At 30.2% G+C, this 25,776-nt stretch overlaps 2 protein-coding genes across 2 annotated transcripts; one reads left to right on the forward strand and one right to left on the reverse strand.

Moving 5' to 3' along the window:
- Positions 1 to 22,234: 22,234 nt before the first annotated feature.
- On the reverse strand, positions 22,235 to 22,687 carry LOC137838779 (putative zinc finger A20 and AN1 domain-containing stress-associated protein 8). The gene has a single exon (XM_068648005.1). The coding sequence runs from the start codon at positions 22,685 to 22,687 to the stop codon at positions 22,235 to 22,237; it is 453 nt and encodes a 150-aa protein (XP_068504106.1).
- A 1,918-nt stretch (positions 22,688 to 24,605) lies between these two features.
- On the forward strand, positions 24,606 to 25,490 carry LOC137838780 (uncharacterized). The gene is made up of 2 exons (XM_068648006.1): positions 24,606 to 25,092; positions 25,264 to 25,490. Exons 1-2 carry the CDS (start codon positions 24,606 to 24,608, stop codon positions 25,488 to 25,490), a joined length of 714 nt encoding a protein of 237 aa, XP_068504107.1.
- Positions 25,491 to 25,776: the final 286 nt, after the last annotated feature.

The raw sequence follows: 25,776 nt of genomic DNA on the forward strand, positions 1-25,776 counted from the left end.
ATATGATAATTTTTTGTCTAAAAAAATATAGATTTTATTTATATAATAAAACTTATTTATATTATTTATATCCATAAACTAATTTGTCACTTAATTTACTAAACTCTTTTAATATAATCTTATTAGTCCAGAACTTATTAATTAAAAACTAGTTTGTTATTTATAACTTATCAGCCAATTTTGCTAAAGAGACTCTAAGACTCACTAAATTACTTATCTAAAATTTAACTTTAAAATGACAGTTTTCTTATTTATCCATCTTTCTTTATTTTTCTTCAAAAGCCTATTTTTAGCTTTTATTTTTTACTTTATTTTGTTGTTTATTCTATTTTCATCTAATTTACATTTCTAAACCCTAAACATTTCTATTCTCTAGCAAATAGAGTATTAAATTATTCATTAAAAAAAATAAAAAGCGTATCTGTTTGCATTTTGATAAAAATAATCATTTTTAAAGATAAGGGTACTAATTGACATTTCCTTTGATAAAATAGAATCCAAGGAAAAATAATACTAAAAAAATAACTGAGTTGATTCATGAAAAATATTGTCCAATTAATTGAGATTATATTTTAATAACATTAGTTTACTCTTGTTGTCAAATTTACAAGGACGAGTACTTTTTGAAAAAATAATTTAAAATATAGTTAGTATAATTAAATAAATCAACCAATTTTAACAACAATAAAAAAAAAAAACATGAGCTGGTTGTTACCATTTTAAGTAATGCACTCGACCCATATTTTTAGCCTATTCCAGTTAGAAATTGCGGATTAATTTTATTGTTATGTCTAGTATATTTAAGTATTTTTTTAATTAATAAAAATAAAAATTGTAAATATGAATTTTGAATAATTTTTTTTATTAAGTTAATTTTTTTTTATTTAGAGAAATTAGGTAAATGATCTTATATTATTATTCTCACGACATATGCATAATGAGATATGGTTAAAAGAAATTATAATGATGTTTAGAAACTTTCCGGATTATCGAGTCTGAAAGTTAGAATTTGTGGTTTAGATAGTACAATATTTTATATTGCACGATTCATATTTGTAGTTTAGATTGTAGATCTTGAAATGGATAATTTTAAAATTTTTGAGAATATCTGCAGGTTACAGGAGTACATAAAAAAAAATTCTAAACTTTTTAAAATGAAACAATAGAAATAAATTATGGGATACAGAAAGAAAATATGTGAGTTATGCGGACTAACCTGCAATTGAAATGTGCAAGCTATGAGTTATATGGCAATTCCTTCCTGTATCATATCACTGCACCAATTCCAGTAAAAAAGACTATAAATGTCTTATTTGGAATGGGTTTTTGATTTTTGTTTCTAGATTTTTATTTCTGGAATAAAAAAAACTTTTCCAAATCTACTTTTTCAGAATGTATTATTGAATTTCAGATTTTCATTTCCAGAATTAAGGGTATTTTCGGAATTTTAAAATTATGTTGGGTGTAGGTTCAAAATATTGGGTGTAGGAAGAATTTATCGAGTTATATAGGCAAGCCCAAAAGTCTAACAAATTGAAGGAAACTTCTTCATGCACCTCTACAAATTTCTTCCTGCACCCTATCATTCAAGACTATTTTGCCCCCTTTAAAAAATGACTTCTGGATTATTCTTTCTGAAATATTTCCAGAACATATTTTTTGGAACATGTTTTATGAATTTTGGATTTATCAATCCAAAAATCAGAAAAAAATGTTTTGAAAAAGGTGTTTCAGAATATTTTTTTTGTTTTCTAGATTTTTTATTCTAGAAATACCCTTGTTTATGAAACCACTATTCTAGAAACACCTAAAATTGTAAAGGATTATTTCGATATTTTTGAAAGATGTAGGAGACAGGAAGAAAAAATGAAGAGGTGTAGGAAGAAATTACCCAAATTGAAATAAACAGACCGTTTTGCATTTTTTTCAGCGGCCCATTTGCCTCTATTTGCCATCTATTGTTTGTATAGAAACTATAAGAAAAATTGATTTTAAAACTTAAATTATTAGTCTTTAAAATAATTATTCTTTAATTTAATTTTAAACTAATTTAAATTTAATAAAATAAATAATAAAAATTTAATAAAAATAAATAATTAAAATTTTGGTAAGTAATTTTTATTCGGATCCCCAAACAAATTTAATTATTATTATATAAAAATCAATTATATAAAAAATAATTTAATTCCCATATTATACAGAAACCAGTGACCAAGCTACATAGAAACTAAAACTAATTTAGTGATTATCTTATATAGAAACCAATTCAGTATCTATATAATACAGAAACCAATTTAACCAATCAATTTAGTGATCTAATATATAAAAACTAAAACATAATCATTATATTAGTCTCTATATAATGATAATTTATTTTAAAATATTGTCTTATATACCAACTTAATCTTTTATATTTTATATTTATTTATAAATTTAAGTTCATTAATCCTAAAATAAATTATCAATTACTAATTTATATTTTATTATAATAAATTATTCATTGCAAATCTAAATATAAATATTCAAATTTACTTATGTATTATTAGTTTTGATTATAACTTAATTTTTATATAATATAAAAAATAAAACTAATAATTATTTCTTCCACTTATTATTATTACTCACTCATTATCATACAAACAAGTTTTGTGAAAACTTATTTTATAAAAATAATATTGTAAAACTAATAAAAAAAAGTCATTTTGCATAAAAAAATGTATATAGGAGGTGAATATGATCCGGTGATGATAGCCACTTGGGGAAGCCAAATGTTTCGCGTAACTTATTATTTTAGCAATCGACTTAATGGGATTTTAACAGAAACTCTGTCTGCTCAATATGTTTTTGAATTCAATTTTCAACTATTTTTTTTTTTTCATTTACTCAAATTAGAACAAGAAAGAAAATGCTAACATGTTTATAATCAAAGGCAATCAAAGGCAATGAAGAATGTAACGCTCCAAAATTTACATATAACTATTACAATAAAAGTTTTACCAGTTTCTATACAAACTTGGAGTTTTTTCAAAACATTCCTAATACATGACTAGGATTTATAGAAATACAAATTTTTACATATGCATAACTCAAAATAAAACTCTGAAACCTCTAAAGCTCTCATGCACCTGTATGGTCATCTGCTCGTGTACATAGTACAGTCATCGCAGTTCAAACACAGCAAGAAAAGCAAGGGTAAGCTACTGAAAATAGAATTTTATAATATACACACTTAAATCCAAAGAGAAAACCAAATTACATAATCAATTTATCAAATTATTCAATTTTCTTCAAATCTCAACAATAAAACAATCACATAGATCTCACATGGATCTACACATCCAGAATATTCAACAAACAACAACGTCTTCCAGAAGACCCGTATTAAGTAAGTCCTACCAGAGACTAACACCTGATCCAAAGATTACCAACGAATCCAACAGAAAGGATCAGGGTAAGTTCAATACAACCCAAGCCGTGCATCTCATATGTCACGGTGTGCATGAACTCCCCCATCAGCTTCTCACCACCTGATATCTTAGTCTATGTGACTTAGATCATCAGTGAAGCTCGGAGATCTCTGTTACCACATAGGCATCAATACTTAATACACAACAAACATCATTCCATACATTATCCCAAATGTATGAATTCAATTCCATACCATTCCGTCATACAATATCATTCAAAAAGTGATCCACAATATTCAAAAGTGTAATTAACATAAAAAAATAACACTTATATATTAAACCATCAAAATATAATATTTTTTTACAAATTTAAATAATATATAAACAAACAACCCAATATATAAAAACACAACATCCCTGCAAGAAAATTGAATATTGGGACCACGTCCCTTCCGCATTCAGATCTTCTATCCTAGGGTGCTATTAAAAATTAAATTTAGCTTCCCTTACCTCAATTGCTTGCTTTCCAAACAACTTTTAGAATTTTATTCCCCACAGTTTGGATAAGCTTCAAGATTTACAAGCCTAATGCAAGTTATCCAAACAGAACAAAAGTTTAGTATATAGTAGAATAAGTTGAGAGGATTAAACTTCTCAACTGACCCCACCAAGATTGATGACTAAATCCTAAGGAAAAATAGAGAACAAAGGATATTTAGAGTAAAAATGAACTTAATCTGTTTGAAAATCTGATCGGGTAGAAACGTTCCTTAACTTGCCAGCTACAATGTGGTCCGATCAGATTCTAAAATAGATGAAGATTGGGAGAGAAAATTAAGAGAGAGGGAGAGAAGAGAATATGGAGAGAGAGAGAGAGAGAGAAATGGAGATAAGGAAGAAAAGAAATGCGTGCAGGGGGAGGGTTCTGTCTTTTTTTTAAAGACAATGCTGTTACAAAGAAAGTGGTCACTTGCAGTTAGAATTTGAATTATTTTCTAGTCAAATGAAATTTGGCGAAAGTTTTTTCCTTAAGACCGAGAATTGACTGAGGTACAATAAAGTCTCATTATAAGGATATGAATAAAATTAAATTCAACGTCTTGTGAGGAAAACAAAGCTCTAGGGTTAAAGTAACTTTCAAATTTTAAAATCCACATTGTCTAGGTATGTTTCCGAAGATGCTTAGCTGCCAAATCATGACTCATAACACAACAAGGCCATATCATTATCATAAAATAATTAGTCGAGAAATTATACTTTGATCAGTGTACAACTATGAAGCTCGGATACGATTAAAAAGGCGTCGTCGGTGTTTCCGATACACTGCGAACACGGACACACGACAAAAGCTTTTTATTGGGCCGGAAACGGCCCTCTTTCTGGATACGTTGGAGGAGACACGTTTTCCCCCTTGACACGCCAGAAAAGCTAGAAAAAAAGACGCGGTTCAGTGTTTTAAAGATCTCTTCTCTTCCACACTATATCTCAGATAAAATCTGAAAAAAATCTAAACAAAATATTAAAATCTCCAAAATGTAAAAGTTAAACATTATGTTTTTCTTGATTGTTTTTCATATAACAAAAGATATTACTACATTTTAATTTATATACAGTCGTGTCCCGTATCCTATAATTTTCAATTTAGTCGTATCTCCGTATTCGTGTTGTATCCGTATCTGGGCTTCTTAGGTGTACAATCTTGACAACTATCATTGTCCACAAAGACCCAGTGATGTGGGGATTAAAAATTCCCCCCACAAACCCCAATTTCACTGGGAGCTAACCTTGGACTCTAGTGGGGATTAAATTGATGACAGACTAATTAAGAATTACTCAAGCTTTTAACCTTTTTGTTGTGTTGTTCTTTTCCTTTTACCTTTGAGGCTACATTAAACCAATTAAGCTATACATAAATGCTGAGAGAATCTGCACAATAGCTGACCATTGCTAAGAAAAAGAAAACCAAAGCTGTAATTCAAGGGAAGATAAAATAGTGAACCTTGGAAGGTTGATTCTATTGCCGAAGTTCTCATACTCCGGATCAAAATATGGCCAACAAACTTTTGCCATTTAATCAACTTCCTCAGTCAACAACTTTCCCTATTTTCCCTTTAGCAAAGTGAAAAAGTCTAGTCAAAGGGGCAAACAAAAACCGTTACTTTCTTGTGCAGATTCCTACTTGCATTATACAATGTAATATAACTGCCTAGTGCAAAACAGATCACATGTAACTAATGAGACCATACAGCAAAGGAATCAAATGAATTGTGCAGTTCCTAATGTTAAAATCAGAGCTAAGCTTAAGTTACAAAGAACGATGAGACAAACGGAAATGCAGAACATGAGCAAGATTTTTTATTTGTAATTTCAGTAAAATAGGGTTTCTTTAGCATAACGGGGGTGTGTTTATCATTGTAGCTTGAGTAAAGCCTTTTAGAGTAAGAAGTTAACCTAGCTTCTAGAAGTTTGCTCCTAGGGTGCGATATTAACTTTAGTCAAAATCCTAGCAGCCGCTCTTTTGTGTATTTCCCTTCCTACCCTTGCTCCTTGTTCTCCAAGGCACTTGCACCCATATAATGGAGTGCTTGACTCATGTTTTGTAAGATCAATTTTATGAGTAAATTGTTGCCAAATATTGCAAGCTTCTACTCCCTTGTCTAGTCTCTCTAGGTTAGACACTTTCATTTTCACCTCCACCTTTCTCGAAGTAATATGGCCCAACCAATCACTTCTCATATATCTTTTATGCACCTACAACGAACTCATGGCTCTATATAAGCCCTCCTTGATCCATCACATTCATTGCTTCCGCCACCCTTTTCAAATCTTCAAGAAGAACAACCCATCATTTGGTATCAACCCATCAGGTGGTGGCGAATATGGTGGCCAGCATGGACAAAAAAAGAAGCCACCGTACTTGCAAGGAACAAGTTAAGTTCAATCAGAATTGGGATAAAACACAAGCGATCTTGGAATTGAATCCAACAATAGTGAGATAACCCAACCACTTGAAATCCACGCCTCTGGTAGCCATGGGAATTGATAAAGGGAAACCCAAACGACGTGGTACTGAAGAATCATGATTAAGCAGCGATAAAAATGCATGAAATGGAATGCATAAAAACATGAACTTAGGAAAAGCCAGGGAAAAGATGAGAGTGAAGAAGTGAAGGATTGAACAAAAAGAGGTCAAAATAAATTGCTAGTGCAGGAGTAGAAGAAAATGCAAAAACAAAATTGAAAATTGAGGAGAGAAAAATAAACCCTTAGCGAAGAAATTGCAGTGGAAGAAAATGGAAAACGAAGTAGAGAGCTGAATTTGGGAGAAGATACCAAAACACTTCATATAATAATTCTTGCATTTGTCAAAAAATATTACTAGACTTAAATTAAATAAAAATAAAAATTATTCCTACTCTTGAATTTTATTTTTCTAAAATAACCTTCTATTTAGAAATTTTCAAAAAAAAATCTCATTCTCAATTTATTTACGACTTCTTCTTCTTGCACCCTTACATTTTTCTTCCTGCACCCCCACAATTTTCTAAATCCCAAAACTAACCTTGATCTTTTATTTGAAAAAGGCACCGTGGTTACTGGAAATCGGGATCTGGGAGTGTGCTACGGATTCATCAATCTGAAACTAAATCATTTTTTTTTTGGATGAGGGATGTTCCGAAAGTAAATTTTGCATAAATTATTGATTTCTGGATTGCTGAATCTAAAAACCTAATTCTGTTATGGATTGGTGGATCCAAAATGTTTTTCTTAATTATGGATTTCTGAATCCTGAATGCATATTTTGAATTATGGATTGATGAGTCCGAAATTTTACCGGAAGTGCCAATCCAAACTTTTTTCGGATTACATAATCCAGAACGCAAAAAAAAAAAAAAATAATTCAATTGCATTTTAGGGTTTTTAAAAAAATAATAGGGGTAGTTTGGTCTTTGGTCTTTGCATAACATTGTAGAGGTGCATGAAGAAAGATTTAGGGATGCAAGAAGAAACTGCCTTTATTTATCTACCTGACTACTACTTTTAAGATAGACTACGAAAATGTCGAGTTAAACTATTTTTTTTATTTTAAATATTGATTAATTACTTCATACAATAAAAATAATTTTAAATTAAATTGAAATTAAATTAATTAATATAATTTTTAATTTAAATTATTTTTGAATTTATTATAATTAATTTAAATTTGTTTTTAAATAATATTAAGATATTACATATAATTTTTAAATGTTATTTATAAATTAATATTTACTATTTCAATGTTATACTAAAGTTAATAAAATGGTAAATTTACAGTCAATAATTTAAAACATGTTATAAATTTACAATTGATAGCAATTTATAATTTTATAAAACTTAATTACTCCAATATTTATATTTAAATATAGACAGTAGTGATAAAGATTTAAGTCTCTAATTATATGATAATTAAAAATTAAAAAAAAGTATTATATTATATTATTTTTATTGACAAAAAACTTCTAAAATAGATTAAAAGTGACTAAAAATTATTTTTAATTATATATAGATTAGAAATTAAATATATTATTTTTAAATAAATAAATATATTTTATAATCATTAAAAGTATAACATCTAATTATAATATAAATTTTTATTAATAATAGAAATTATTTTAAATATTAATAACTTTTGATTTATAAATTTTTTTTTAATTTAGTTAATATAATGATTAAATATTTAATAAATTTCTTGTAATAGGATAAATTATTTAATCAATTTCTTATAGTGGTTAAATTATGTTGTATCAAATTTCAACCATGTTTATGCAATTATGAATCAGTAAATTTCAACCTTGTGTATAATAATATATTAATGTTAAATTTTTTAAGAATTGATTATCACTAAAAAATAATGTACAAATATTAAAAACAAAATATATTTTGATCCAGCTAAATAATTATATATGATATGTGGAAACATTTTGATTACTTGTGCTCATATAATAAATTATAAAGAGATTTGTGTTCATTATTTTATTACATAACATTAATGATAGTTATACAATACGCATTTGTCTATTTTATGTGTGTTTACCTTGGCTAGTTGAATTTGTAGTAATAAATTGATGTATTATACTTAAGTTTCCGTAATAATGCTCAAAATTTGATCCCATTATTCTAACTCGTCCGTGTTATTATGGAAGGAGTTTATTTATAAAAAAAAATTCATTTGTTGCTACTGGTTAATTTTACCATGAAATTACTAGTTTGCAATATTTTCAAAATGCACAATCCAATTATTTTTTTTCAAAATCTGAATTTATTTTGGATTGTACAATCGATAACATTTTTTATATTTAAAATTATGTTATGAATTGCCTAATTTATCATGTAATTATAAAAAACCTAAATAAATTTCGAATTGTACAATCTTGAATTCAATTTTGAATCCAAAAATGTCTTATGAATTGCATAATTCATAGTGTATTCACTTTATGAAAAAAAATTCAAATAATGAAATCTGAAAGTCATTTAGGGTCCAAAATTGCATTATGGATTCCACAATCTTGAATGTATTTTTGACAAACTAAATACATTCTAGACCCATAAATGACTATCGAATAAGATAATCCAAATTTGTTTCTAATGATTTGACCTTGCAAAATTGTTTTCAATCTCTTTCAAGTGATGATCAAGAGATTCATGAATCATGTTCAACCATTTTGACAATATAGTTGAATCTACCTAGATTAATGTTTTTTAAAAGAAGTCAATTTTGCCGCTAAGTTCTAGGCTAAACAAATGGATAAAAATGAATCATTAAGTTAAGAAGGGGAATAAATACAAGCCTCCAAGAGATCGAGACGTCCTCTTAAAACTAGAGTAAAAGTAAAAAAGAAAACCTCCAAAGCATGTCAACCTAAGGAAAAATAATGGTGTGTGATTACCACCAGATTTTGTTATGGATGTTATATGCAAACTCGGTCAATATGATTGAATTATTGACATTCAATCATTCCTCTTTGTTACCTTTGGGGAGAGAAAGTTTTTTTGTTTGCCTTCTGGTCATTATTTCATTTTTTTCTTTTTTGGTTTAAACTCCCAATGTAGTTGTTTAGATTACTCTTGTGAGTTTCTTTATTTTTTTTTTCTTTGCATGAGTTTGGTCTAGTCCACCGTATTTTTTTTTTTATGTTATTTTTATATGATGATAAATGTTGCATAGCGTGATTTTTATAAAACGAATTACCAAGAGTGGTTTTAAATAGCAATTTTATGACAATTTTTATTAAGACATTTTAAGTGTGAACGTTAAGAATTTTTCTAAACTCTTACATAACGCACCTAGATCTATCACAAATCTAAAATATATTTTAAATATTGAAAATATTTACTTATCAAAAAAATTAAATGTAAAATTATTTTTATTACGTTCTTTAAACTATAATATAATTACTTTCCTTATTATTTATAATACAAATAGATTGAAGAAAAACCTTTCTGCCGTTATTATACAAATTTTCGTCATTCAAGTCATTTTGCTTTTCATTAGTTTTATATATGTACAAAATAAATGGACAAACAAATTTTCATTTAGAGATTATCCAAAATAAAATGTTAAGAAAAACAATAGGTTAAATGACATAATATTGAATATTAACTTTTTAATTCATAATACCAACATTTACAATTAATGATGAATTTCAGTTCAATTAATCATAAATCCGGTATGATTCATTGTAGAATTGGAGTACAATAAAGAAAATAGAAAAATTAATTCTAAATTCTATGTTTTAGTTTATCACTAATGCATAAAGGATTTTCTTTAAACAAAACTTCACGACCAATTTCCTTCCAATATATTTTGCATGCATGCATCTCTCTGGATATCTATGTGATCCACAAAAAACATCTTCACAACGACATTGGAACCCTAATAATCCAATCCTCTTCTTGCAACTGTTGCATCTCTTTCTCTCATTCTTCTTACTCATATCAGAAACAAAAGTCATATCATCAATGATAGAACTTGTAGAACTTTCAGAAATACATGATGTTACCTCAAAATAATTTTTTTTGTTATTCATGTTATTCGTTTCACACTCTACACCCTTACAACCCTTTGATTTGACGTTGTTTTCTTTGAGATAATCTTTGTAGCACTTTGAACAAAGGTTCTTGTTGGTAGGAGAACCATTGAACCCACAACCATTAACACAAAGTGATGTAACCATGGTGTTTGACTTAAGGAAAAACTTTAAAGAATATTGATATCACCTCACCAAATTTGAATTTAAGAGAATGTTAAAAGTGTGCAACAAAAGAGAGACTTAAAAAGTATTTATAACTAAAAAATATGATAATTTTTTTAATAAATATTATCTAAACAGATCCTCTAACATATCTTAATCAAATATAACTTTTGTTATATTACATATTTTATCATTTTAAATAAAATCCATAAAATTAAGAATATTATATATATATATATATATTACACAAATAGTAAATATTGTCTAAAAGGTATACTGACAATTTAAAACAATTTAAAGTTGTTACAGTGTCTGTTGAAAATTTTAAGAGAAAAATATTATTTGTTTTACAATTTAAATCTGATAATATTTTTAAATTACTAATATTTTAATTTTAAATTAATAAAAAAAAATTTCAAAACACCTCAAAACATAAAATTCTAAATTCAATATTTTAAAAAAATTTATAACCTAACAAAAGTCAATAAAACTTAAAAGTTAAAGGATTTTAGTAAATTTTGTTTAAGAAAATATTTAAGTTAAAATTAAGATCTTAAAAAAATTAATTTAATTCCAGTAGTATAAACTAAAAGATTATTTAAATTAATATCAACAATCTTATCTTGTCAGCTTTTATCTTTATATTGTTTTCTACATATCTATTCCGTATTGCAGATAATATATAATATTCTTACTAATTTAGAACTCTATAATTTATTTTTTCTTCTCTCTCTTTCTTGTATTTTTTATTTTTTAATTTCTATATAGAAATTTAATAATTCACTTATCATTATATTTATATTCAATTTTAATTCTTATTATCTTTTTTATATGCGAATAAAATATTTTTATTATTATTTTCTTCACTCTACTTTTAAGATATCTCTTATTACTGATTATCAATTTTTTTTATCATTTTGGATTTAGATGTTAATAATTTTTCTTTTGCTTAACCTGTAAAATCCATAACAAAGACATACGAATTAAGGAAATTTCACTTAGAACAGGTATCATTTAACTATATTCCTATAAATTATCATCCAAAAAATAATTTGATTTTATTGTTGAAAGTTGAAAATATTTTTTGCACGTGCTTCCAATATGTGTTGTAATATATTTTAAAATTTACCAATTAACAATACAAAAATTTTGTAATAAAAAAATAAGCAATCTATTTAAGAATCATTCTTAAAAGTATTTAGGTTCTAAATTTTTTATCTATATAAAAAGAGATGTGAAAAATTACAATAGGAAACACATCTAAAATTTTTAATATATGATATATAGTTATTTGTTTATTTTGATAATTTGGTTTTATTAAAGTTAGAAATATTGTGTGAGAATTTTTTAAAATTTCAATGATTTAAAAGTATGAATTATTTTTGTAATACCCCAAAAATACATCCAACTATTACTATACAAGTTTGGAGTTTTTCAAAATATTCCTAATACATGATTAAGACTTATGGAAATACAAATATTTACAATATAAGGTTCAAAACTATATCCTAAAGCCCTCAAGACCCTCTGACACCTGTATGCTTATCTGCTCATGTATGTAGTACAATCATCGCAGTTCGCAACATGATAAGTAAAACAAGGATAACCTAATGAAAAGAAATTTCATAACATATTTAATTCATGCAAAAAGAACCAATCAAACTAATAATTTATAAACATTTATTTAAATGTTGTTATATAAAATTTCAATACCAATTCCATCATTCATATAGACAACACATGGATCTATTTTCAATCACAATCATTGGATTTCATTTTGATTCATAACGCTTTGATTTCATTTAAATCACAGTGACTACACATGAATCCATCGTCTTCCGGAAGACTCATTAAGTATGCCCCTACCAAAGACTAACATTTAATCCATACATAAAGGATCAGAAGACTCATTAAGTATGTCCCTACCAGAGACTAACATTTAATCCATACATAAAGGATCAGAAGACTCATTAAGTATGTCCCTACCAGAGACTAACATTTAATCCATACATAAAGGATCAGAGTAAGTTTAAACATCCAATACCGAGTGTCTACAACGGGACCCGGTGTGCATGAACTCCCTCATCAGCTTCTCACCACCTGGTATCTTAGTCTATATGACTTAGGTCATCAGTGAAGCTAGAGGATATCTGTTAAACATAGACTTTTCATACTTAATATACCATCAAACAACAACTCATACATTATCCCAAATGCATGACATCAATTTCATATAATTTTCACCATTCATATATGATACATATCGTTGAATCACATAACATTTAAAAATTCATAACATTCAAGAACCTTTCCAACATCAAAACAATATCTAACTCCCAAACTATCAAAATCTAATATTTATGCATGTTAACACAACATAAAATCAAACAATTTTATCAAATAACATCTCTGCAAGAGAAATTGAAACTTGGGACCACATCCCCTTCACATTTATATATTCTAACCTAGGGTACTATTGAAAGTTAAAGTTAGCTTCCCTTACCTTAACATATCATTCAATCACATAACATTTACAAATTCATAACATTCAAGAACCTTTCCAACATCAAAACAATATCTAACTCCCAAACTATCAAAATCTACACCCTCAAACAGGACATAAAATCTAACTACTAAATAAGATCTTTGACAGCAGGCTGAAAAGCTCCAAATAACCAAGTGCCTACATCAACAAATCGGTCTTGCTAGGAGGATACATAAACCAAAAGACATGCAAAAAGCACTTTACCACTTCATAATCTGGACAGAACAGTAACCATAAACACCACACATCAATTTATCAAAACTTATGCACCATATAGGTCCAACGTCAAACCGAATATAATAAGTCAAATACACTTTCCTTTATCGCAACCCAAGAGCAAAACCATCAACCCGAACCTGCGAGATAGAAAAAACCAAGAAACTTGCAAAACACACCATAACTTCCAAACTTGGACACAAATATTAACCAAAACCGTTAACCATGGAACACCAAAAATCAATCTTTCAAATACCTCATACAACATTGAGGTTCCAAACACCAGTTTGAGTAAGAGAAATAAGCCAATCTTTCCTTTACCGTGACCCTAGATCAAGTCTTCCTTTGTATCACCGTAAAAACCTCCATTAAATCTACGCGCCCATTCTAAAAAACAACCTTATTCCTGTGGTTCCAAATTTCACTTACAATACCTACCCAAATGCCCCCCCCCAACAAGTTTCAAACCTATAGGTTTAAACATCTTAAAATGCATTTGTGCATCACAATGTAGAGCCAAAGAAGATCCCAACCACTCGAGATACATTCCCCAAATTCTCCAAGAGACCCTACACTCAAAAAATATATGCCTTACCGTCTCTTCTTCCACCCCACAAAGGGGACAACGAACACATGCCATAGGCATACCACGTCTCAAGAGATTGTCCTTAGTGGCAATCGCATTACATAACACCCTCCAAGCCGTAAAATGTGAAGATGGTAGACTTTTTAATGTTTAGAACTCCGTAAAAGGCTCCCCATACTCTACGGCCTCCTCCCCCAAGAGAATATTATAGGCTGCTTTCACAGAGAAGTTCGTAGAAACTACATCTCTCCAAATCCATTTATCGGTCGTATTTTCACTCTCTCTTGTTAATCTCTTGTTATCCAACTCCTGCAATAAGAGATCAATCAGACTAGATTCCCATACAAAGAGATTCCTTCTCCAACTCAATTCCCACGACCGACTATTATTACTCCAAACCCCAAGTTGTGATAGAGTGCGACCAGTATCTAAGGATATCGAAAAAAGTCTAGGGAATTTATGCATTAAAGCAACATTGTCCACCCACTTATCATCCCAGAACCTAATTTCTTTTCCATCCCCTACTTCCCACCTACCTCTGTCTTTAAAGTCATTGCCCCACTCCTCTAAATTCTAAACTTTCCTAATGTCCCTCCACCATAACGATTCCTTACCGTTCTGAACTTGGGACCTTAACCCCCTGCACTCACCATACTTAGAATCTAGAATATTCTTCCATAAACTTTTCTTTTCAGACTTAAGTCTCCAAATCCATTTCCCCAGAAGAGCCAAATTAAATTTCCTTATATCAATTACCCCTAATCCACCTTTGTCTTTTGACTCACAAACCTTATGCCACGCCACCCAAGCAATTTTCCTGTTCTCTGAGCCCCACCCCCACAAAAATCTCTTTTGTATCATTTTCTCTTCTTTCACCACAGTAGTCGACATACAAAATACGGATACATAGAATAACGGTAAGGATGTAAGCACCGTTTTGATAAGACATACTTTGCCAGCCAAAGAGAGGGATTTCCCTTTCCAAGAGCACAACCTACTCCGTAACTTATGGAACACCCCTTCCCAAAAAGCACACATCTTATAATTCCTGCCCACCGTCACCCCCAAATAACTAAAAGGTGCCTTCATAATGTCACAGTTAAGAATAGAGGCAAAAATCATCGTTTGACTGATGTTCACACCCACTCCGCCAACCTTACTCTTGGAATAATTAACCTTAAGACCACAGGCAAGTTCAAAGCACTTTAGAATTACTTTTAATGTGCAAACACTTTGAATTGAGGCTTTACAAAAAAATCGGGTGTCGTCTGCATATTGCAACATACTCAACTTTACTCGCCCTTCCCCAACCTCATTACTCTCTACTAACATATTTTATTCCGCTTGTCTAACTACCCCTGCAAGTCCTTTAGCCGCAATGAGAAAAAGAAAGGGTGCTAACGAGTCCTCTTGTCTTAGACCCTTCATTGGTATGAACTCAGTTGTTGGACTTCCATTTACCATCACATATATCGAGGAAGATTTTAGACAATTTTTTACCCATTCAATCCACTTTCCATAGAATCCCAATCTTCCTAGCATGTAGTAAATGAACTCCCATCTTACTGAGTCATAACCGTTTTCATAATCCACCTTAAACACCACACATTCCTTCTTATTCATCTTTACATTCTCAAAGGTCTCATTAGCAACTACCACACTATCCAACAAACCCCTTTCTTCTAAAAAAGCAGACTGCCTAAGATCAATAACTTTATCCAACACCCTTTTCAACCTTGAAGAGAGAATTTTAGATACAAATTTATACACACATCCCACCAATGAAATCGGTCTAAAGCCATTCAAAAGTTGTGGATTTACAACCTTTGGGACAAGAGTAATAAAGGAAGCATTAGTACCTTTCGGCCAACTTCCACCCTCTGCAAAACTTTGTACCGCATTCATCACATCTCCTTTCATAATATCCCAACAAAATTTTAAAATCCAAAATTAAACCCATCCGGACCAGGACTTTTAGAGTTGTCACAATTCCAAACCGCCTCCTTTACTTCAGCTTCAAAAATAACTCCAATCAACATTTCATTATCCTCTCTAGTGATACCCTTAAACCGAACATTATCCAACCTAACTTGTTGTCTTTCCCCCCTGCTGAATCTGCCCTCAAAGAATTCCTTCACTCTAGCTTTTACTTCCACCGGGTCATCACACCACTAATCGTCGACCTTGATACCATTAATCCCGTTTTGCATCCTCCTCCACTTAATACTTGAATGATAAAACTTTGTATTCAAGTCGCCCTGACTTACCCAACTCATCCTTGTTTATTGCTTTAAAATCGTTTCTTGTTTAACTCTGGCTTGCCCCAAGTCAGCTAAAAGTTGTCTCATTTGTTCTTTGTCTTCCACACTCAACTCCCCCTCATCATCTTTTTCATCCAGAACTTGAATTCTCTTTTCCAACTCCAATATTTGTTTATTAACATCTCCAAATACAAATTTGTTCCAACTCCTTATCTCAAACTTTAACCTTTTCAATTTCTCCTTCAAAACGTACAACCCATTTCCCCTAATTACATAACTTTCCCACTTAGTCCTTACAAGCCCCTTAAACCGAACATCTTTTTGCCATACATCTAGACATCTAAGCGGTTTTGGGCCCCAGTCAATATTTATATCCTTTAAAATTAAAGCACAATGGTCCGAAACCGATCTCCCTTCTACATACTGTTTACTTCCCGATCACTTCTCTAACCATTCAAGGGAAACTAAAATTCTATCTATTCTGCTCTTAACTGTCCCATTAGGTGTATACCAGGTAAACTTTCTACCCACTAACGAAATATTAACCAGACTAGAACCATCGATATAATTATTAAAGCTTCATATTTTGCTACTATAGTTGACATTAGAGCTTTGGCTTCTTCTCTCACCAACACTTCTAATAGAATTAAAATCTCCAGCTACGCACCACATTTTATTGGATGACTCTTTTTTACCTCACATAACTCATCCCAAATAATTCTCTTTTCTCTTAAGGTTCCACCACAATATACATTAACTATCGTTATTTCTATTGGCGTTCCTATCTTCCATACTCCTTCAATGATTGAGAAGTTGTTCACGTTTCTGTACCTTTTCATTTCAAAGCAATCTTTTTTCCACATAGTGATTATCCCTCCACCATTATTAACTGCCCCAATCTCAATCCAATCAATTTCATTTAACCTCCACATTTGATAACACCTCTCCTTACTAATTTGTTTACATTTTGTTTCCTGAAGACACATAAAACGTACTTGTTCTTTTCTAATAAGATCACTAATATACTTCCTTTTTATCCTTCCTCCCAAACTCTTAGTATTCATACTAATCAGTTTCATCATCTAAAGCATTTTTCCCACCCTTACTTAGGCCCTCCTTCCTATTGTCCCTTTGTTCCATACTTCTTAAACTATCTAAGACTTCTTCCTTGTTTCCTAAAGGCGAAAAACCTAAATCCTTACTTGCATTTCAAATTCTAGCAGCTTCCAAATTCTCATTATTTAACCAAACTAGACGATTGCAATTTAAAGCACCATTGTCATCATATCAGTAAAATTAGACACTAACTTTACATCCTTATTGCAAGGAAGTTCATTGATTCAATCAAGGCGTGCATACCCCACCTCTTGTGAGTTGTTACTGCTACACTCCCCAACCTCTGTCCACCACCAGAAAATGATGCAACACGGTGGGGAAGACACACATGCGCGACAGGACTCAAGGAGAAGCCCCTAAAATGTATTGTGGCGACGCTTAAGGGCCTACGAACCACCAATGAGTATGTTGAGTCGCTTCCATATTCCGAAAAAGTTTCCGCCACCACCAAACCACCATCTCCGACAGGCGTAGCAGGCGTGGAAGAACGACATACTGAGGACGACGTTGCGTCATGTCCGACGGTGCATCCTCGTGTGCGAAGATGGACAATTTTGCGTCATGTTCAGCGGTGGACGAGCGTGCAGCGGTGGGTGATGTGACGTCACTAGCAGCGGTAGGTGACACTGCGTTGCGTGCGGCAATGAGTGACGCTGCGTCGCGTGTAGTGGTGAGCGACGCAGTGTTGCGAGCGGTGGTAACGTGCGCCTCTGTTTGTGCGTCGATCCAGCACCCGCACCGCGAAGGGGGCGCCGACGCAGTCGTCCCTCCGTTTCCGGTAGAGGTTGATGACATGGCATAGGGTGCTCATGTGCGTTGCCACGTCAGCCTTACTTCCAACTCTAGAAAATTCACTTTCATTAATTATTGGTTTTGTTTCAGCTAAGCGCACCCCCCTCTCTAGCATTTGGAATTGGACCCAATCACACTCAACAGGCCCAATATCAACATATTAGCTTTTTATTTCTGTTAGGGTTTGCATGTGACCACCTACCTCTTTAATTGCAACGTTAAACTGCCTAGGCTTCTCCTCAACCTCATCAATTACCTCATTAAATCGTTCAAATTGCCCACCTAACCCATCAATTGCCTCATTAAAACGTCTAGTGTTTTGTAGCCCACTAAGTTGCTGGCCTTCCACGTCATCACCCCTAACTTCCGCAACAACGTCTGACCTCCGTGACTCACTACGAAGAAGCTCCTCCACCGTCGTCTCCTCCCCAAAGCCGCCATGGAATTTTAAGTTCCTCCCAATCTCTGATCCTTTCGATTTCCTTCCAAAATTACTTTCGAACTCATCATCATTAGAGGAGTTTTCCCAGTCACCATTATAACAACTTTTAACATTAATAACAGGTTCTTCTTCAATAGCTATTTGGCACATGAACTCATTAATCTTCATACATTTTGCCCACCAAGCCTCCCTTGCTGCAGGAAATTTAATTAAAATCTTGCATATTCTAGTTCTTTCGTTTCCAATATACATTTGTCAATTTCTACAAGCGTTCCGACCATTAACACTATGCTTTCCAAGCTTTGCTTACTCCACAGATTTAGGGGCAGCCCTCTAATACGAGCCCAAACATATTTTTCTGTCACCATAAAATTATGCTCCCAGGGGATAATAGTTTCAAAAATTGATTCAAACTATTCTTTATTTTCATCTATTGATTTTTTAATTAGGTTCGCATCTTCTTCAGACAGTAGAACACAATTGCCTCCCAGATAACGCACACAAATAAAATTAAAGCCTCCCAAGATAAAGCTTACCTTCAGATCCTTAGCCTTACTTGGTTCCACAGTTCTACCTATGAAACTGTTATCTAGCCACTTCAGCGGTTTCACCTCTGCCTTGAACGCTGTTGGGTAAATATTCTTCTTTTCCCCCTTATATCCTTTCTCCACAAAGAAAGTATACGACATCTTTTCCTTCCAAACTGTATGGCTCCAAATCCCATTGGGTTTAGTGTTCCCCTCCTTCCTTAGCTCTCTTTCTCTACTAATTTTTTGTTTGGGTTCTACATACCTCCCATGCCTTGGCTCTTTGTCTCTATTGTATTTCGGTTTGTTTACCCTTACCTTCTAGTAACCAATCCAGACGAAGTCTAGTTTCCTTTCCAGCTCTACCACATCTTGAAACTTAACAAATCCAAATCTTTAATTTTTGTTATTCAATTTTATAGAAATAAACATATCAACAACCCTTACCCATCTCTGAAACACTTTCCACATATCCTTCTCTTCATATTCCATGGGAAAATTTGTGAAGAAAAAAATAACACTTGTTTTGTTCGACCCATACCCTCTCTTCTTCACATTGTGCCACTCTCTCTCTCTCTCCCTCTCCATGCTTTTCCGTACTTGCAAAAAGTCGAATATCAGTATGGGCCTAATGCAAGTTATCCAAACAGATAAATGATAAGTATTTTTAAGAGAAAGATATAATACATACCATTTGTTTAGAAAGAGTTGAAAGGGGGGAAAATGAAGAGAATTAAAATATAAAATATGATTATTTGGATGAGTTAAAATAGAGAAGAAATGAAAAAATATATATTATATTTTTATGTGTATGGTTGGAAAGAAGAAAAAAAATAAAAAAAGTTGAAATTTGTTATGAAATAACCATTATACCTTTGACATATATATTAAATTTAAATTTAAATTTAAATTTTCAAAGCAAAATACTTCCTAAAATAAGAACTTCAAAAAATTTACATTACAAATGAATGTATAATAGATTATATTAAATTTATAATCAATTATATCTCATTGTGAATAATAATATATTAATGTTAAATTTTTGAAAAATTGATTATGAGTAAAAAATAACGTACAAATATTAAAAACAAGGTATGTTTTGATCCAGCTAAATAATTATATATGATATTTAGAAACATTTTGGATTATTTGTGCTCAGTTAATAAATTATAATGAGATTTGTGTTCATTATTTTATTACATATTTGTATACATAAATGATAGTTATACCATACACGGATGCATTTGTCCATTGTTTTTTTTGTGTGTCTACTTTGGCATATGGCTGGTTGAATTTGTAGTAATAAGTTGATGCATCATACTTAAGTTTTCGTAATAATGCTCAAAATTTAATACCAATAATTTGATACCATTATTCCAACTCGTCAGTGTTATTATGTAAGGAGTTCATTTAAAAAAAAAAAATCCATTTGTTGCTTCTGGTTAATTTCACTATGAAATTACTAGTTTGAATTTTTTTCAAATTGCACAATCTAATTATTTTTTCAAAATCTGAATTTATTTTGGATTGTACAATCGATAACAATTTTTATATTTAAAATTATGTTATGAATTGCATAATCTATCATGTATTTTTTGAAAAACTTAAAAGAAATGTCTTATGAATTGCATAATTCATAGTGTATTCCCTATATGAAAAAAAAATTCAAATAATGTAATCTAAAAGTGATTTAGAGTCCAAAATTGCATTATGGATTCCACAATCTTATTGTATTTTTGACAAACTAAATACATTCTAGACCTATAAATGACTTTCGAATTACACAATCCAAAATTATTTCCAATGATTTGACATTGAAAAATTGTTTTCAATCCCTTTCAGGTGATGATCAAGAGATTCATGAATCAGGTTCGACCATTTTGACAATATAGTTGAATTTACCACAATTAATATTTTTTAAAAGAAGTCAATTTTGTCACTAAGCTCTAGGCTAAACAAATGGATAAAAATGAATCATTAAGTGAAGAAGGGGAACAAATACAAGCCTCTAGGACACCGAGACGTCCTCCTAAAATTAGAGTAAAATCAATAAGAAAACCTACAAAGCATGTCAACCTAAGGAAGAATAATGGTGTGTGATTATCACCGGATTTTATTATGGATGTTATATGCAAACTAGGTCAATATGATTCGATTATTTGCAATCAGTCATTCCTCTTTGTTATTTTTGGGGAGAGAAAGTTTTTTTGTTTGCCTTGTAGTCATTATCTCATTTTTTCTTTTTCTTTTGTTTAAACTCCCAATGTAGTTGTTTATATTACTCTTGTGATTTTTTTTTTCTTTGCATGCGTTTGGTCTAGTCCTCTGTGTTTCTTTTTTTTTTTCTTTTATGTTATTTTGTATGTGATGATACATGTTGCATAACATGATTTTTATAAAATGAATTACCATTAGTATTTTTTGAATAAGAGTGGTTTTAAATAACAATTTTATTGCACTTTTTAAGACCTTTTAAGTGATTTTAGATAGCAATTTTATGACAATTGTTATTAAAACTTTTTAAGTGTGAACGTTAAGAATTTTCCTAAACTCTTATTTTTGTTCAGTGTATCACTTCTAGTACATTTAGTTCTAATTTAAATTTCAATGTATATTATTTTAAAATATGAATAGCTTAAAATAAAATTATATTGCACCTAAATTATTTATATTAAACTAAATCTATCACAAATATAAAATATATTTTAAATATTGAAAATATTTACTTATAAAAAAATTAAAATGTAAAATTATTTTTATTACATTCTTTAAACTATAATATAATTACTTTCCTTATTATTTATAATAGAAATAGATTAAAGAAAAACCTTTCCGCCATTTGATACAAATTTTCGTCATTCAAGTCATTTTATTTTTCAGTAGTTTATATATGTACAAAATAAATGGACAAATAAATTTTTGATTTAGAGATTAACCAAAATAAAATGTTAAGAAAAACAATAGGTTAAATGACATAATATTGAATATTAACTTTTTAATTCATAATACTAACATTTACCATTAATGATGAATTTCAGTTCAATTAATCATAAATCCTATATGATTCATGGTAGAAATGGAGTAGAATAAAGAAAATAGAAATATTAATTCTAAATTCTATGTTTTAGTTTATCACTAATGCATAAGGGATTTTCTTTAATCAAAACTTCACGACCAATTTCCTTCCAATCTATTTTGCAGGCATGCATATCTGGATATCTATGTGATCCACAAAAAACATCTCCACAACGACATTGGAACCCTAATAATCCAATCCTCTTCTTGCAACTGTTGCATCTCTTTCTTTCATTCTTCTTACTCATATCAGAAACAAAAGTCTTATCATCAATGATAGAACTTGTAGAACTTTCAGAAATACATGATGTTACCTCAAAATAATTTTTATTGTTATTCATGTTATTCGTTTCACACTCTACACTCTTACAACCCTTTGATTTGGTGTTGTTTTCTTTGAGATAATCTTTGTAGCACTTTGAACAAAGGTTCTTGTTGGTAGGAGAACCATTGAATCCACAACCATTAGCACAAAGTGATGCAACCATGGTGTTTGACTTAAGGAAGAACTTTCAAGAATATTGATATCACCTCACCAAATTTGAGTTTAAGAGAATGAGAAAAGTGTGCAACAATAGAGAAACTTAAAAAGTATTTATAACCAAAAATTATGATAAATATTTTTTAATAAATATTAAATCTAACATATGCTAATCAAATATAACTTTTGTTATATAAGATATTTTATCATTTTGAATAAAATCCATAAAATTAAGAATAATATTATATATATATATATATATATATATATATTACACAAATAATAAATATTGTTTAGAAGGTATACTGACAATTTAAAGTTGTTACAGTGTATGTTGAAAATTTTAAGAGAAATATTATTTGTTTTACGATTTAAATCTGATAATATTTTTAAATTAGCAATATGTTAATTTTAAATTAATAAAAAACAATTTCAAATCACCTCAAAACATAAAATTCTCAATTCAATATTAAAAAAAAATTGTAACATAACAAAAGTCAATAAAGCTTAAAAGTTAAAGGCATTTTTTGTAAATTTTGTTTAAGAAAATATTTAAGCTAAAATGAAGATCTTAAAAAATTTAATTTAATTTCAGTAGTATAAATTAAAAGATTATTTAAATTAATTTCAACAATCTTGTCAGTTTTTATTATGTTGCTTTTATCTTTACATTGTTTTCTACATATATTTTCCGTGTTGCAGATATCATATATGATATTCTTACTAATTTAAAACTCTATAATTTGTTTTTCTCTCTCTTGTTCGTTTTTATTTTCTAATTTCTTTATAGAAATTTAATAATTCACTTATCATTATCTTTATCTTTATATTCAATTTTAATTCTTATTATCTTTTTTATATGCGAATAAAATATTTTTATTATTATTTTCTTCACTCTACTTTTAAGATATCTCTTATTATTGATTATCAATTTTTTTATCATTTTGGATTTGGATCTTAATAATTTTTCTTTTGCTTAACCTGTAAAATCCATAACAAAGACATACGAATTAAGGAAATTTCTTATCATTTAATTATATTCCTATAAATTATCATCCAAAAAATAATTTGATTTTATTGTTGAAAGTTGAAAATATTGTTTGCACGTACTTCCAATATGTGTCGTAATATATTTTTAAATTTATTAATTAACAATAAACAATTTTTGTAATAAAAAAATAAGCAATCTATTTAAAAACCATTCTTCAAAGTATTTAGGTTTTAAATATTTTATCTATATAAAAAGAGATGTGAAAAATTACAATAGTAAACACATTTAAATTTTTTAATATATGATATATAATTATTTGATTATTTTGATAATTTGGTTTTATTAAAGTTAGAAATATTGTGTGAGAATTTTTTAAAATTTAAATGATTTAAAAGTATGAATTATTTTTGTGACACCCAAAAAATGTTGGTTATTAATTCAGATTTTATTACTCTTAAATTATTTACCGTTACTATTACATTAAATGTTAGTATTTCTATTTTATAGCTTCCAGTATTTGTCATTTTATATTATATGTATTATTGAAGTAAATAAAATTGTAGGAATCAATTCAATCGTTTTGCAAATTTCATATATTTACGTTCAATCAGTTTCTACAACTTTTTGCCTTTTGTTATTTCCTTCAATTAGTTTCTACAACTGGTATCAGAGTCAGTCTATTATCATGAACTCTACTCAATTATCATGTTTGTATCTCATCGATCAAGGGATGAATGACGAGACGTTTGAACAAATAGAAGGAGCAAAAACTGCAAGTGAGGCTTGTTCCATTTTGTCAACCAATTATAAAGGTGATGACAAGATCTAGAGTGTGCGTCTTCAAACCCTAAGACGCCAATACGAATTGCTGCAGATGGAAACCACAAAGACTATTGATGTATATATAAATAAAGTTCTTGCCTTCACAAATCAGATGAAGACCAATGGTGAAACACATTCGCATCAGGAAAAGGTGGAAAAGATTTTGAGATCTTTAACTCCCAGATTTGAACTTGTTGCCACAATTGAAGAGGCCAATGACATTTCAACAATTACAGTAAGGTTATTGTCTGGTTCCTTACGAGCGCATGAGCAGCGGATGAATGTCAATAAGATTGGAAAACCAATTGAACAGGCTTTACAAGCACAAGCCTCAATTGGTAGCTCCTATCATAAACACGGTAGTTCGCGAGGCAAAGGACGGGGACATGGTGGTAGCTATTCCAGCAAAGGTCGTGGTGACCAGAATCATGGAGACGCTAAGCAAAACAACATTGGTTCCAATCACAATCCAAGTTCAAATAACTCTTGGCGCGGAGGACGTGATCACGAAGGACGAGGAAGCATGGGTAATAAATCAAATGTGGAGTGTTATAATTGCCATAAACGCGACCATTATGCAAATGAGTGCAGATCAAAAGGTGATAATCATGCTGCCAATTGTGCTCAAGAAGATAATAATCACGAACAAGATGAAGAGGATTATGCAGTACTAATGGCAGCCACATCAAATGAAACTCCAAAAAATCAGACTTGGTATTTGGATACAGGTTGCACTAATCATATGTGTGGTCAGAAGGAACTGTTTGCAGATTTGGATGACTCATTTCGCACAATAGTGAAATTCGGTGATGGCAGGTTCGTTCCGGTGACTGGAAAAGGGCGAATTCTTATGAAATTGAAGAGTGGTGATCATAGGTACATCTATGATATTTTCCATGTACCTGATATGAAAAGTAATTTGTTGAGTATGAGACAGCTGGCCGAAAAGGGTTACGTGATGCACATAGTTGAAAATCAATTCTCAATTTTTGATTAAAAAAGGTAGTTTGATTCTTAAAACCTTTTTATAAAAAAACCGCATGTTTTCAGTAGATATTCATATGGGTGATTTCAAGTGCTTGAGTGCAATAGTGAATAATGAATCGTGGTTGTGGCATTTACGCTTTGGGCACTTAAATTTTTAGAGTTTGGAAAATCTCTCTAAATGAAATTTAGTGAACGGTTTACCCCATATTTATCACCCTGATCAGTTGTGTGAGACTTGCATTTTTTAAAAGAATCACAGGATACCATTTGTTAAGGAGCCTTGGTGTGTAAAATTT

The sequence above is a fragment of the Phaseolus vulgaris genome, chromosome 4 (assembly GCF_000499845.2).
Source record: "Phaseolus vulgaris cultivar G19833 chromosome 4, P. vulgaris v2.0, whole genome shotgun sequence".
Taxonomy (NCBI): domain Eukaryota; kingdom Viridiplantae; phylum Streptophyta; class Magnoliopsida; order Fabales; family Fabaceae; genus Phaseolus; species Phaseolus vulgaris.

Excerpts from the sequence above, each read along its gene's own strand:
- LOC137838779 (XM_068648005.1), bottom strand. The coding sequence starts at position 22,687 with ATGGTTGCATCACTTTGTGCTAATGGTTGTGGATTCAATGGTTCTCCT.
- LOC137838780 (XM_068648006.1), top strand. The coding sequence starts at position 24,606 with ATGAAGACCAATGGTGAAACACATTCGCATCAGGAAAAGGTGGAAAAG. Across the intron at positions 25,093-25,263 it reads AAATGAGTGCAGATCAAAAG|ATTTGGATGACTCATTTCGC; the intron begins GTGATAATCATG and ends AACTGTTTGCAG.